The following is a 14,966-nucleotide window of genomic DNA, read 5'->3' as shown; positions in this document are numbered from 1 at the left end:
CAGGGAACCAGACAGAAGGCATTTTTGGCAGTTGCCCTTCAGAATGCCCTCCTGGCAGATGTCAAAGAGTTAAACAGCTATATAATTTTTGTAGACATCTGAAGGCAGCTCTTGTTTCGGGAAGTGTTTAATGTTTGATGCTGTATTTGTGTTGGAAGCCGCCCAGAGTGGCTGAGGCAATCTAATCAGATGGGCGGGGTATAAGAAATAAATTATTATTATTATGGTGATGATACCATGGGGCTCTCATTTTGATATCAAGGTGCTGAGTGGTGTGGCAAGTGACCTGGGGCTTAAATGCTTGATGGGAGCTCCTCTCTCTGACTGCACAGGCCCTATAATCTGCAGAAGGAGACTCATTATGTGGTGGCTTGGGACAGGGTCTTCTTTGTGGTAGTTGCAGAGTTGTTATGAGGATAAAATGGAAAGTGGGGAACCATGTAGGCCACCTTGAGTCTCCTGGAGGAAAGGTGAGCTATAAATGTAATAATAAATTAAGAAGAGAAAAATGATGTTTGTCTTACAGCAAGGCCAAGAGGCTTGATAAAATAATTAACACATGTTGTACATAAATTTCAGGGACCAGCACTCCTTGCTCTAAACCAGGAGGCAAGTCTGTGATCTATGTTCATCACTAATCTAGACCACATTTCTGCACCGATGATGATGATCTTGATGCAGTATCTACTGGTAAGCGTCCAGTTCTTTGATTAGAAATTTGAACACATTTTGGAGAATATTTGGCTAAGCTGTAAAATGAACTTGCATCCACCTTTGAAAAAGCTAATGTGATCATTGCATATATACATCTGTTTTGATACGTGTGCTAGGAAGCAGCAGCGACAGAGCACATCTTTTGGCTCCTGTGTACAACGGCCACAACGTAAGGTTAATTTAAGTTCACTGAAATCAATAGGCTTAGTCCCTAGTTACTGTTGTTGCAGTGATATCCCATCTTTCCTGCAAGGGGCTTAAAGTGGCATACATTGTCACAACGACCCTGTGAGGGTTAGGCTAAGAGACAGTGACTGGCCCAACCAATGAGCTTTGTGGCTAAGTGGGGATTTGAACCCAACACTCTATAACCACTGTACCAGACCGGCTCACACCGATTTAAGCTTGTCCACACAGAATGTGGTCCAAATGTACATGAAGTGAAAAAGATGTGTGTACGTAATTGTTACACAGAATGATCTATATTCAGATCACATGCTTCTTCTGACCTGGAAGTGCTTTCTACGTAGGAATTGTGTAACATGCCAATTGGCCTTAAATAACAGCAAACTCAACCCTCAAATATTTTTGCTTCACATTTTTTAAGCTTCGTTTTTTGAATGTGCTGGACTACTTTGGGTGGAAACTGGAAAAATTTCAGTGTGATCACTTAGGAGGAACCTTCTGAACATTTACTTTCTGAGAGTTGCTTGGCAGTTGATTCAAAGTGGCGTGTGGATACACCGCTGAACAACATAAATGTTTAAGAGAAGTCCTTTTTTGAACAATGCCATATTGCATTTCTAAAAGAGATGAAACCAACAAAGGGGAGAAATCTGCTGTATTATAGAATCTGAAGCAAACTATGCTTTGACAGCTGGGGTTAATGCGTTTGGCTGGGTTAATTGCCAGCCTGAGAAATATTCATTAGCTGAGTGCCAGCTTTCTGTCCTTATGCTCTAATGCAGAGTAAGGAAAGGGTGGGGAAGATGCTAAATATGAGCTAGATACTCTAAGATAAGTGTTTTATTATCAGATACCTCCATGACTATGGAACAAAAAAGACAGCTCTATGCACAACCCAAGTGGGAGTATTGGCATTAAGGTCAAGTGTTTCAAACTATATGGATTGTTGAAGCATTATCAGAGTTCAAGGACTGATTCCACCTTGGCAAAAATAAGGGGCAAAACAAAGTAGGTGATAGATGTGGACCGGGGGGGACTCTTAAGGATCAGTTATAGAGGCCTGGAGGGGCTGCATGTGGTGGTTACTAGTGGGCTTCTCTCTGCCCCACTTTGGCAAGGTTTTCATCTTGTTCCCCATAAAAATGCACCCTTGGAGGTGTTTGAATGAACCTTCAGTGCGTACCCAACCAGCCCTCAACTTTCACCAGTTCTTGGCCCTGCCTTGTCTGCACCATAGGCGAAAGTACACCCAGTGTAGTGCAGACCAGAAAATATGTCTGGCAGTAATCAGCGGTATGCAGTACTGGCACTTTCCTCCCACTCCCCAATGTTGGAGACGGCCCAACTTTCAGCCCTGTCCTGCAGGCAACTTACGCCAACCCACGCACTTCTTGCTTAATGCACCAAACATGACTTTCTATCTATCTATCTATCTATCTATCTATCTATCTATCTATCTATCTATCTAGAGTTATATTCAGTGTGGTAGATTGCACCCACAACTGCATACAATATTAAAAGCTGACTTAAAACAATCATTACTAAAACATAGTGCAAAAACAGATCAAACAAATAATATTAATAATAACAGTAATAATTTTATTATTTATATCCCGCCCATCTGGCTGGGTTTCCCCATGTTAAATCCAAGCAAATACCCTGAAAAAAACCATCAGGGAGGGAACCAGGAACTTCCCCCCTAGGAAGTGCATTCCTCAGTGTGAGTGACACCAAAAAGAAAGCCTGGCTCTGTGCCCTAACTGGAGGGGAAGGTGGGATGCAGAGAACAGCTTCCCATGCAGATCAGGGAAGTTCATGCAGGACAATTTGTTCCCTAAAGTTTGACCAGGTGCAGCCAAGTCCACATATTGCAGACTACAAGTCCCATAACACCTGGTCATTGCCCTTGCTGCCTGAGGAAGGTGGGATCTGTAGTCCAGACATCTAGAGGGCACACTGTTATCTATCCCTGATTTAAGAGTGTTTAAGGCTTCATACAATGTTCACTTTTCCATTGTTTTTTAAAAAGATGTACTTTCATGAAGCCTTGGCAGTTTTTTCAACAAAGGCTGATCCAGAAGGAAATAATCGGATTTTATTTTATTTTTGTATAGTGGAGTGCAATCAAACATGGCTTGATATTGCTAACAGGTTTTCTTTTACTTATCAGATTCCCCCAGAAACTGTAAATCTGGATAAAATGAGGAAATGAGGAACTTGCATGCATGAGAAGCATTGGTCAACAACTCTCTGGAAGTATCCTTGGGAACCAAAGAGCAAATACAAGAAAGAGAGAGGATTTTCCAGACACCTGCCAGGCTTCTGACAGACCACATGATCATTTCAGAGCCGAGATGGAGTGGGGGAGGCTGTGGATCATGTGTGCTGGAGACATCCTATGTGTTCGGAAAGGAAATCGAACTTCAGCAGTATGTAAGTTCTACTTGAGCCTTTATCATTGCAATTCAAAACTTGGCAGTGTTGCATTTCTATAGTTAGAACAAATTAGAAATGAGAAGAGCCAGTGAGTGCAGCTGCATACTGTTTTGTTATGCTTATTTTAAAATCTTCTGGATTTAAAATCCATATTGTGACTTCCTACAAGTACTAGTTCCAAAAAAGGGAAGAATTTTAATCAATGTGCTATCCAGCTTGAAACAATTCAAGGTTGTGCATACTATGTACTCATTTTTGTTTTAACCCTTACCAATGTTTACTGACTGACAGCTCAGTAAGGAAGTTTGCAGTGTACTACTGAAGGTACTTGTTAGGTCCAGTCACGGACGACTCTGGGGTTGTGCTCTCATCTCGCTTTATTGGCCGAGGGAGCCGGCGTACAGCTTCCGGGTCATGTGGCCAGCATGACTAAGCCACTTCTGGCGAACCAGAGCAGCGCACAGAAACGCTGTTTACCTTCCCGCCGGAGTGGTACCTATTTATCTACTTGCACTTTGTGCTTTCAAACTTCTAGGTTGGCAGGAGCAGGGACTGAGCAACGGGAGCTCACCCCATCGTGGGGATTTGAACCGCCAACCTTCTGATCGGCAAGCCCTAGGCTCTGTGGTTTAACCCACAGCGCCACCCGCATCCCTTGTAGTATGCTTACAATTCACAATTAATGTGCTTTTCTGTTTAGGATGTTGTACGGGAGTGGGAATTTGAACATACTCTAATCACGTTACATAAAAGAGTTGGCCATTGCCAAATATTTCAGAAATAGAAATTCCTCCCTCCCTAGCAGTTATGTAGAGATAAAAGCACTTCCCTTCTTTTTGAACAAGCTTAGACAAGAGATAGTTGAAATACAGATGTTAACACTTAGTCAACTGTGTCTTCGGAATGATTTGCTCATCTAATGCACAGACTATGGGTTACTCAATGATCATAGAAGTCTCTTGATTGAGTGAGCAATTTGGAGGATTTTAAAAGAATGTTTTGTGATGAAATAAATAGTTCAAAATAATTCACATTTTGCTTCGGCAGAAAGGTTCAAGACAAATGTCTAATCAGATTGTATGTTTCCACTGATTTCATTCTAGCGAATGAAAACAATGCAAAACTGGTTGAGCATACTACTGCTTATTATCAAATAACTTTCTATAGATAACCCTGTTACAGCTTTGAGCATTGAGTAAGGAATACTCGGATAGCTGAGAACATTCCATTTCATAGTGGAATAGGACAGCTAAATTTAAATGTATGGCAGCAGGCACTGCCCATGATTTTTATGCTCTCTAGGGCTGCAGTTTATTTTCTGTATGTTTTTTTTGAAGCCTTGTAAATAAGTCCAGAAAAATGACTAGACCACATGTTGGTTGGTTTTTTACCAGCTTGCAAATAAGCTAGTAGTCTGTGTTTCCATGCTTGCTTCAGCAGAGGGGAAGCTTCCTCCTCCAGAGTCAGCATAGAAATGAAGGATGCTCACATTTTAGCAGACCTGCCCCCACTCTCTGTAATTGTCCTCTATCTAGTAGGCCAGAGAAGTGGAGCAGAACTGAGGGGATCGGCTTCTGTTCCTCTGCAGCCAGTGCAGAGAGAAAGCGGGGGGTCAGAGGGGGAATGGAGAGATCCATCTATCCTCTATCAGCCCACTCACTTGTCTGCATGGTTGCTCTATGGGTGAATCTGCATGTTTAAGTTTCTTTCCATTTCTCAGTTTTTCACATCAGTTTGTTACTTTTTTAAAAAAAATCATCATCAGAATTTTAGTGTGAATTTCTCCAAATATAGACATTTTTAACATACAGCATTTCCCCCCTAAAATAATGCCGTTTTGAATATTTTCATCAACATATGTACTCTCTTGTTCACATTTTACCCTGGTAAAATGCATGTTTGTATACTACTTCACAGTACAGTTGCATTACAAAATTCAGAGAAGTGTGCATTTTAAAGGCTAGCTGCTTTTTGGTTCACAGATATTTTCAGGAAGTGCAAATTATGCAAACTGAACTGAATTCCCTCTTGATCCCTACCTATGACTACCAGGCTAAAAGTTAAAGCCTTACATGGCTCAGGAACTCAATACCTTAATGACCGCATCTCCCCATATGAACTGACCCAGACCCTGCGCTTTTCACCCAAGGCCTTTATGTCCTGCCTCCCCAATAACTTTATTTTATAGCTATACAAATGAATAAATATTGTATGGGTGGTGAGAGTTGAACTCCCTCCCCGAATCCTGGGAAAAACAACAACCAGTGCACCCATTCTCAATTTTTAAAACATGCTTGTCATCCATACCTTGTTTTCCATACACTGGGCAAGATGCATTATTACTGGTATTTAATATGATCCACTGGAGTAGGGAAATCTTCCCTTCAGCAACTGAACATGTCACATGCATTTCAGATCATTTTAGGGGGTTACACAATATAGGCCCCTGTACTTCTCCTAGCGGGTGGCGCTGTGGGTTAAACCACAGAGCCTAGGACTTGCTGATCAGAAGGTCGGTGGATCGAATCCCCGCAATGGGGTGAGCTCCCATTGCTCGGTCCCTGCTCCTGCCCACCTAGCAGTTCGAAAGCATGTCAAAGTGCAAGTAGATAAATAGGTACCGCTCTGGCGGGAAGGTAAACGGCGTTTCTGTGCGCTGCTCTGGTTTGCCAGAAGCGGCTTAGTCATGCTGGCCACATGACCTGGAAGCTGTATGCCGGCTTCCTCGGCCAATAAAGCGAGATGAGCGACGCAACCCCAGAGTCGGACACGGCTGGACCTAATGGTCAGGGGTCTGTTTACTTTTACTTGCTTCTCCTAGTTAGTAACAAGGAGGGTCACTAGAGAAGTTGTGACCCAGGCCGAGAGACAGAAAAACTTGCATCAGAAGAGTGACTGAGAGCCAGACGCAGTCTCAGCCTCACATGGATCAATACATCTTTAAGGCCATATGGTAATTTGGCTGTACGTTAAGCTTTTTGGACAGATTTCACTGCTAACGTAGAACAAATGATAGTTTCAGATAGTTGGTTTTCAAATAGTTTGGGATACATTCCAGGCATCAAAAAGCAATAAAGATGCACTGCGGCTGATGATAAATTAACGAACTGTTCCCAGAAGCAACAACTTATCTTTCATTTTAGGACCCACCGTGCTGGATGTTTTCGAGAAGTTTAATCAAAATTCTCATCAGAAACCAAATGAGGGGGTTCTTCAGAAAGAACAACCACCCAGTGTGATTTACTTCATCAGATTAAGCGACTGAGGCCACATCACTTCATTCATGTAAGTAGTTTTATATGAGATGGCAAAAAGTAGCCACATTATTTACAAGGGAAAGTGGCATAAGAGTAATCAACTCATAAGAAATCATTGGGCATTTTGTAATTATCTTATCAGGCAATATTTAAGCTAGCTGGAAGAGGAAATTCTATCCAGAGACTTTTAACTGCCAGATGTTTCAGACTGTAATTTGGATGGATGGAGGGTTAGTCCATTAACATCTGGAGGGCCACAGGTTTCTCACCCCAGGAGCTAGATAAGAAGAACATTACCTGAAATCAAAGATTTGACAATAAACGAGAAGTTTCAAGAGGGAGCAATGGGTCATGAAGAAACTGGGGAGAATTTGGAGGAAACAATGGCAGAAAAGAATAAATATAGGGATACAGTGGTGCCTCGCAAGACGAACGCCTCGCAAAACGAAAAACTCGCAAGACGAAAGAGTTTTCCGTTTTGGAGGTGCTTCGCAAAACGAATTTCCCTATGGGCTTGCTTCACAAGAAGAAAGCCCATAGGGAAATCTCCGCTGGCCTTCAGAAGAGGTCCTGGACCTCTTCTGAAGGCCGGCGGGGGGCAAAAGTCTTTGCTCCCCCCCGCCTGCCTTCCCGGGATAGCGGAGAAGCGCAGTGCGTTTCTCCGCTATCCCGATGGCTTTTGAAGGCAGGCGGGGGGGAGCAAAGACTTTGGCCCACCGCCGGCCTTCAGAAGAGGTCCTGGACCTCTTCTGAAGGCCGGCGGGGGGCAAAAGTCTTTGCTCCCCCCGCCTGCCTTCCCGGGACAGTGGAGACTTCTCCGCTGTCCCGGGTGATCCGAAAATGCTGGCGGGCGGCAGCGAAGGCTGCGCTGCCGCCCGCCAGCATTTTAAAAGCCCCCGGACAGCGGAGACTTCTCCGCTGTCCCGGGGCGATCTGAAAATGCTGGCGGGCGGCAGCGAAGGCTGTGCTGCCGCCCGCCAGCATTTTCAGATCGCACCCGGACAGCGGAGAAGTCTCCGCTGTCCCGGGAGCTTTTAAAATGCCGGATGGGCGGCAGCGAAGCGTTAGCTGCCGCCCGCCAGCATTTTCAGATCGCCCCAGGACAGCGGAGAAGTCCTTGGCCCCCCCCCAGCCTTCAGAAGAGGTCGGGGGACAGACTGTCCCCGGACCTGGTCTGAAGGCGGTTTCCCTAGGAACGCATTGATTGATTTTCAATGCATTCCTATGAGAAACCGTGCTTCGCAAGACGAAAAACTCGCAAGAAGAAAAAACTTGCGGAACGAATTAATTTCGTCTTGCGAGGCACCACTGTAGCTTAAAGGTAAAGGTAAAGGGACCCCTGACCATTAGGTCGAGTCGTGGCTGACTCTGGGGTTGCGGCGCTCATCTCGCTTTATTGGCTGAGGGAGCCGGTGTACAGCTTCCGGGTCACCAGAGCAGCGCACGGAAACGCTGTTTACCTTCCCGCCGGAGTGGTACCAATTTATCTACTTGCAGGTACCGAGCAACGGGAACTCACCCCATTGCGGGGATTCGAACTGCCGACCTTCTGATCAGCAAGTCTTAGGCTCTGTGGTTTAACCCACAGCGCCACCCGTTTCCCAGGAATGGATAAAAGCATGCAACAAAGGCATAGTTTTTAGAATGGAAATTGCACCCATCTCCCTCCCAGCGCGGCCTTCCCCATCCAGATGCTTTGGACTACAACTCCCATCATCCCTGAAGGCTGGGGCTGATGGGAGTTGGAGTCCAGCATTATCAGGAGGGTCATAGTTTCCCCAGGCCATTTGCAACTCCTTTCTTCTGTCTTTGAGGGTATTCCTTTACTGGTTTACAAAACCCAACCCACCTCTAGTTTGGCCAGGCCCAGTTTCCCAGGTAACAATAGTGCCGAGTTTCAGAATTGGGAGGGTCAGAAAGAGAATCAGGAAAACTGCGGCAATATACCAGTAGTGGGCAGGACAAGAGGCAAAAGTGGCTGGAGCAATGAATGTACATTTCACTAATGCTCACTCACACATCCCTCTCTATCCTCCATCAAAGGAAGCAAGAGACATTATCAGAGTTCAAGGACATACTCCACTGAGGCAAACACATTCAAGGAGGGTGAAAAACAGGGCAGTCAGGTTTTGTACTAGAGGCTTGGAGGGCCACATTTTACCCCAAGCTTCAGGTTCTTCACTCCTGGTATATGGCAAATAATATTTGCTTAGTGCAACCCCTACTAAAGGTAAAAAAACAACACCGGGTAGTGATAGTGAAGCCAAATCCTGTTCATAGGTATATGAGCATGAGGTCATATAACTCAAATGCGTACTAAGTCCACGTGAGCAGTGAAAAATTAGCCAACTTGGATAAACTCTCCACTTAAAAACAGGCTTTATTATGGTCAAGATCTTTAAAAAACGAGTGAAAAGAAGAAAGTTAGTTTTCTTTTCAAAGGCAAAGTCTGATGTTTCAAGTCGCATGTTAGTGTGTTAGGTACCTAGGCTGTACTCTGCTACAAGCAAGGTAAATCGAAACTTTCTTCTGTTATAGGGCTTTTGGGCTATCGTGCCCAAATGGAACAGATTTTTAGAAACACATGGCAGAATTATATGCATATATTGGTCTCATGGAATTAGCAGGATATCATTGCTGCGTCTCTTTAACTATTCAGCGTGATGTATCTGAACTGTGTTGCACATTAATTAAATTGAGAGGGGGAGTGGTGGGACAGATACAGGTTTTATGTATATACTGTGCCAGAATAAAGCACAGGATACCTCTACCCAACACCTTACAGATGCAAATTAAGGTTCCCAGTCAGCAACTAGTTTGCTTGGAGGCCACTTGGAGAAAAACACCTCTCCTTTAAGTGTTGTGTCCTCAGGTTCAGTTACCTTGGACACCACTTTCTCAACATCTCATTTGAACGTAGGCAAATTTGCCCAGGAGCTGTTGTTGTGTGTTGCATGGAAAGGCCACAGAAGTTCAAGACATAAGAAAAAAGCGCACAGTCTTTAGCTTTAGCAACCAACTATGCAACTCACCAATCAATAGATGTCTTTCAGCACACTCAACACCCCCCCCCCAATAATAAGATCCACAAATCAGGAGAAGAGGCTAGGTCTCATCCTGTAAAAGATCTGCAGTAGGTGGGATACTTCTAGGTAGAGTGTAATCAGACTTCATCACTGATATTTGAGGATTATTAGCAATGCATACATTCTGAATGAAAGCAAAACTCTGCATTTGTTAAGGGCTTACAGGCCGAGCCTGTTTAAAGCAGCTTGGCACTAGCAACACATTTAAATGTGTTGACATGGAACGATTGCTCCCAGGGCTGAATCCTAAAAACCTGCACCTACAATGTATCAGCTGCAGATTGCACCTCGTCATATTTTATCCCATCCCCTCTCTTGGTTTCACTGAAGCATGGCAAGGCAATTTTCTGAAGGAGATGTTTACAGTGCTGTTAAAAAAGAGCCTCAGCCATTTACAAGTCAGTGTTGTATTGTGCCTCTGACTCCAAGCCCCCAAGGCCTGAACCTTCATCTTATAACATCTTCTATGTAACTAGGCAAGCAGTTTCCTGCAAACCTGGCCATATGGCGATGGAACCTGCGGCACTTCTCTGGTGTCTTTCTGTGCCGTTTCAGATGTGGAGGATTTAGACAAAAGAGCACGCCAAGTGCAGCAGATGGGGACCTCACACGCAGCTGGGCACTTAACCCATGGCCATTCCGAAAGTGAATCAATGAAACAAGTGTGCAAACAAGCTTTAGGCTATAGGTGCTTAGCATTAAGAACTGCTTATACTAATGCACACATGACCTTGCAGACTGGAAGGGCTCTCCCTTTTCAACCACTGAAAAAGGTCAAGAAGACTATTGGATGGGGTGCCATTTTCTCCACAGATGCTGGCAAGGGAAGCTTATTACCCAGAAATAGTCTGAAAGTTAACAGAAGTAAGATAATACAATCCTATGTGTAAGGAAAGGTGCCATTTTGACAAGAGTGACAAAGGACAAGAGGATAGATTTAATTGATGATAACTCCCCTCCCACTGAGGGACGCGGGTGGCGCTGTGGGTTAAACTACAGAGCCTAGGGCTTGCCGATCAGAAGGTCGGCGGTTTGAATCCCCGCGACAGGGTGAGCTCCCATTGCTCAGTCTCTGCTCATGCCAACCTAGCAGTTCGAAAGCATGTCAAAGTGCAAGTAGATAAATAGGTACCACTCCAGCGGGAAGGTAAATGGTGTTTCCGTGCGCTGCTCTGATTCACCAGAAGCGACTTAGTCATGCTAGCCACATGACCCGGAAGCTGTACACCGGCTCCCTCAGCCAATAAAGCAAGATGAGCGCCGCAACCTCAGAGTTGGCCAGGGGTCCCTTTACCTTTACCCCTGCCACTAACATCTTACTCTTAGACTGGTGTCCCAGCCTGGTTATCAATCATATCTATAAGCACCAGCAATTCTGGATCATACAGTGGGCCCTGTATTTACAATTGTTAAGAATCTTCCCTGCTACACCAGAGCTGTCTGTTACCTTTTCGTTTTTCCTCTCTTCTGCTTTGCAGGCAGTGTTGGTTGGGCTGCAAGTCGCCAGGCTACTGATGGGCCCATTTCCTGCTTCTCCATTCAGGTTGACTGCAGTGACGTTGGGAGGAGTAATCGCTGCCGCTGCCGACGTGAGGGGAATCATGGGCCTGGCACACTGTGCTCCGGGGATGATGTGCACAGGGGAGTGGTGGATGTGTTGCGGAGAAACCACAGAGTGTGGCCTGACCACAGTGCTTGGGAGGCGGGATGGGGAGTTCTGGGTTCTTAGTGGTGAGACTGTAGCTGTGGGCCGGTCCTGTGCCTGCACAGAAGGATGAACAACTGGGGGGAAAAAAGAGAGAAGGGAACAGTAAGGAAATAATTTGACTGGCACTAAACACGGTCAAAAAGAGGAAGGGCCATATAGTACAGTCGTACCTTGGAAGTCGAGCGGAATCCGTTCCGGAAGTCCATTCGACTTCCAAAACAATTGCAAACCAAAGCATGGCTTCTGATTGGCTGCAGGAAGCTCTTGCAGCCAATCAGAAGCCGCAGAAGCCCCATCAGATGTTCGGGTTCCAAAGAAAGTTTGCAACACTCACTTCCAGGTTTGTGGCGTTTGGGAGCCAAAACGTCCGCGTGCAAAGGTGTTTGGGATCCAAAGTATGACTGTAGTCACTTTTAAAGGTTGTAAAGTGGTCTGGATCATGCCAACATTCCAAACCTGTCCAGTGTGTGGATTGACACGTACTAAAGCACTGGAAGAAATTGTACTGAAAATAATCCCTAATGTGGTGCGTAGTGTGTATAATATTTTTAAAAAAACTGTTGCAAGCTCACCGACTCATCTCAGAAGTACATTTTGTTTCAGACAAATACTTTTAGGATCAGGTTGGCAGTTTTAGTAGGCATTAGACTTGCCTACTACAAAAGCAGAAAAAGGGGGGGGAGGATATCACATTTAAAATCATGCAGATTTACTTGCATTTGAACATAGGAAGCTACCTAATTTATTAAGGTCAGATTATTCATCCACCTACCTGTGTATTTTCTGCACTTATTGGCCACAGGTCTCTGAGTCTTTCCACTACTTGCTATTATATTATTATACTATACTGTAATCAGAACCTTTTTACTGGAGAGGCCAGGGATTGAAATTGGGACGTTCTGCATGAAAAGCAGCTGCTCTACTAATGAGCTGTGGTCCCTAGCGTTGTATCTTTGCCATTATAGATGATATTGGGCAGAGGCGGCTTTTAGAATAGCGTGACTGGTTCTGATCACACCGGGATGCGACAAAGCAATGCAAGAAGGGGGTGTCTAGAGTCTCACAGGCCACTGCTGAAATTTGAGGGGCCAAAGTCTGCCACTGTATTGGGGAGTAGTTTTAAAAACCATACTGAAGATTCTTCTCCCAGTATTTACCCTTCATACAAACAGAACTAGCAACCCCAATAAGTTGTTTATCGTAAGAGGGTAACAAGCTATCTCAGAAAAACAAGGATAAAGGGGTTATATACCCAGTTGAGGACTCAACATCAAACTCCTACATTCAAGCTCAAACGCTGTCCAAGCAATACTGCTTCTTATATTCAACCATGCAATCATATGTTCGTGTAGCTACTCAGAAACAAGCCCCACTATGTTCAATGGGGCACAGGTAACTGTGCATAACTAGGAAGCGACCATGGTGCCCTCCAGATGTTATGGACTCCAACTCCCAACAATGATAATGAGAATTGTAGCCTGCAATGTCTGGAGGTGCAGAAGATGGGAACCAAAGAGCAACACCAAAATATGATGTGGCACCTCGTCCTTAATTCTAAGGAATTAAGTTATTTTCTCGCTCGTCTGCTTCTCTGAGAAATAGCACAGCTTATATCAATTTTTTATTCGTTCTGCTCAGAACAAGATCTCTGTAGTCTACTAATTTCCCTGAAAATTCAGAGATAGCACAAGCTGCTTGACCTGGCATTGAGGCGGTCATTTAACCTCCCGAATCTACACTCTGGCACCATTGCCAGGTGTTGAGTGTTGCTGTTTTTAAATTAAAAAAATTCTCGGGACAAATTAGATAGCTCTGCAGGATGAGAAAGCAATCTGTCAGCCTCAGGAAGTATTTCTGAAATGGCTCTGAATTGCCACAGGGATACATAATTAACTGTTTTTTTATAATTTACTATGCATTATAGTCAATGTTAAAAGCAGAATGAATCTGTACGCAGGTAATTATTATTTGAATCAAGAAAGCCATCTGGGAAAAGGTACATTGCGGAATGCATGTATTCTGTTTACGTTTTATTTTCAATAAAAGGTAGCTGTATTCCAAGACCTCAGATTTATCGCTCATGTTTGCCTTGCATAATAAAGACATTTCATCTTTCAGAGCCTAATAAAATGTTTTTAAAATGTTAAGTCATGCACTGCTTGTCAAGTGGATTTAGAAGCATTAACCTTCTCAGCATGCAGAGTGTTTTATGCTCCAAAAGGTATTTGTGTAAATATTTGTAAGCACTGTAATTGATTTCAGCTGTGGCAAGTGGACAACCTGATAAACAAAATTCAGTTCCTAGCAATCAATAAATACTACCCTAAACACTACAGGGCACATAAAAACCTTTTCTTATTGCACGCTGGGCTTCAAATAGAGCAGAATATTTTCAGAGGAAACCTACAGAGACAAAAGGCTTCCAGGGGCTTGTGCATCTGAGACAGAATACTAGATTTGGGGAATATGGATTGTTCAGACACATGAAGGACCTATACGTACCCATTTGTACAGAACTGCGGGGCTGGATGCCTGTCTGCTGAGAGGAATACCTCGAGCAATTATTCATCTGCGGAGAGGCTGTTGGCAGCTGGGGCTGAGTGGGCGGAGCGGTGATTGGAACAGCTGGCCTGACAACAGCAGCGGTGTTTGTCAGAGCTGGGCTTCCTGGGTGGACGGCTCCTGGAGAGCCTTTGGCTGTGGGAGACCCTCCTGCCAAATTCCTCGGCTGACCAGCTCCAGCAGGAACCCTAGAGAGAGAGAGAGAGAAAGAGAGATAGAGAGGGGAAACCAAAAGCAAATGCTCTGTGCAGGCACACAGGAAGACATCAAAGGCATATTCTTATCATCGTTTCCTGAAGGATAGCTTTGTTAGCCTGCTCTGCAGCAAAGGCACTCAGTTGCACCTCTCAATAGGTTTCCCTGGCACATTGCTAGGTTTCTCTAGTTAAATCAGAGTTCATGCACCTAGGCAATGTCTGCAGGTTGCTGCAGATTATTATTATTAATAATAATAATGTGCTGCAGCTGTAAAAACACAATGTAATGGAATAATAATAATGATGATGATGATGTCATGCAAGACTGATGCAAGAATATTTGGAGAGACAAGAGTTAACACCAGGCCATTTGGTCTACGAAATTTTTCATCCCAGAAGCTAAAGCAGTATTTGGATCATTAATTTTAATCGACTAGCCAGTCACCTGAGTACCTCTGGGTAGGCATGCCTCTCTGCTTGGCTACGTTTGTCACCAAGGACTGCAAAGAAGTCTGAATGACTGCATGCTACAGAAATCATGATGGAATGAAGGTCGTTGGGTCTCTAAATTTTACAGGGTAAGCGCATTGAGAGACTCTAGCTTCGGGAGCAAAATGTAATGCAAAATGCACAACATGTGAAAAACCACCAGCAGCTAACAAATTGAATTCAATGAGTGTTAGGCACACCTAACTCTGCACTGCATTGCAACCTTACAGTCTTCCAGTAATTTCTCTTGCTTAGGGTCTTTATACGTGCAAGAGAAAGATCCAAACAGAAATCCTTAATCTCACAATTGCTCCCTTAAGCAGAAATAATT

General features: G+C 44.3%; 1 protein-coding gene and 2 long non-coding RNA genes across 5 annotated transcripts in view; 2 read left to right on the top strand and 1 right to left on the bottom strand.

Annotated features, from left to right (window-relative positions):
- Positions 1–1,901, top strand: part of LOC128411848 (uncharacterized) — a 35,990-nt gene extending 34,089 nt beyond the window's left edge. The window contains exons 2-3 of the long non-coding RNA XR_008329932.1: positions 580–690; positions 1,751–1,901. This is a non-coding gene — a long non-coding RNA (uncharacterized LOC128411848). The remainder of the gene's footprint in view (positions 1–579; positions 691–1,750) is intronic.
- Positions 1–14,966, bottom strand: part of SH3RF3 (SH3 domain containing ring finger 3) — a 228,674-nt gene that overhangs the window by 16,559 nt on the left and 197,149 nt on the right. For all 3 annotated transcript variants that reach the window (XM_053384306.1, XM_053384308.1, XM_053384307.1), the window contains 2 exons: positions 13,890–14,137; positions 11,127–11,461 (listed from right to left, as the gene is read on the bottom strand). In XM_053384306.1, the coding sequence (XP_053240281.1) occupies positions 11,127–11,461; positions 13,890–14,137 (583 nt within the window). The remainder of the gene's footprint in view (positions 1–11,126; positions 11,462–13,889; positions 14,138–14,966) is intronic.
- On the top strand, positions 3,025–11,250 carry LOC128411845 (uncharacterized). Its single transcript, XR_008329929.1, has 3 exons — positions 3,025–3,333; positions 6,480–6,621; positions 11,158–11,250. It is a non-coding gene; the product is annotated as an uncharacterized LOC128411845 (long non-coding RNA).

The sequence above is a fragment of the Podarcis raffonei genome, chromosome 4 (assembly GCF_027172205.1).
Source record: "Podarcis raffonei isolate rPodRaf1 chromosome 4, rPodRaf1.pri, whole genome shotgun sequence".
NCBI lineage: Eukaryota > Metazoa > Chordata > Lepidosauria > Squamata > Lacertidae > Podarcis > Podarcis raffonei.
The sequence above is the reverse complement of the archived record's forward strand: the minus strand, read 5'-3'. Positions and strand labels throughout refer to the sequence as shown.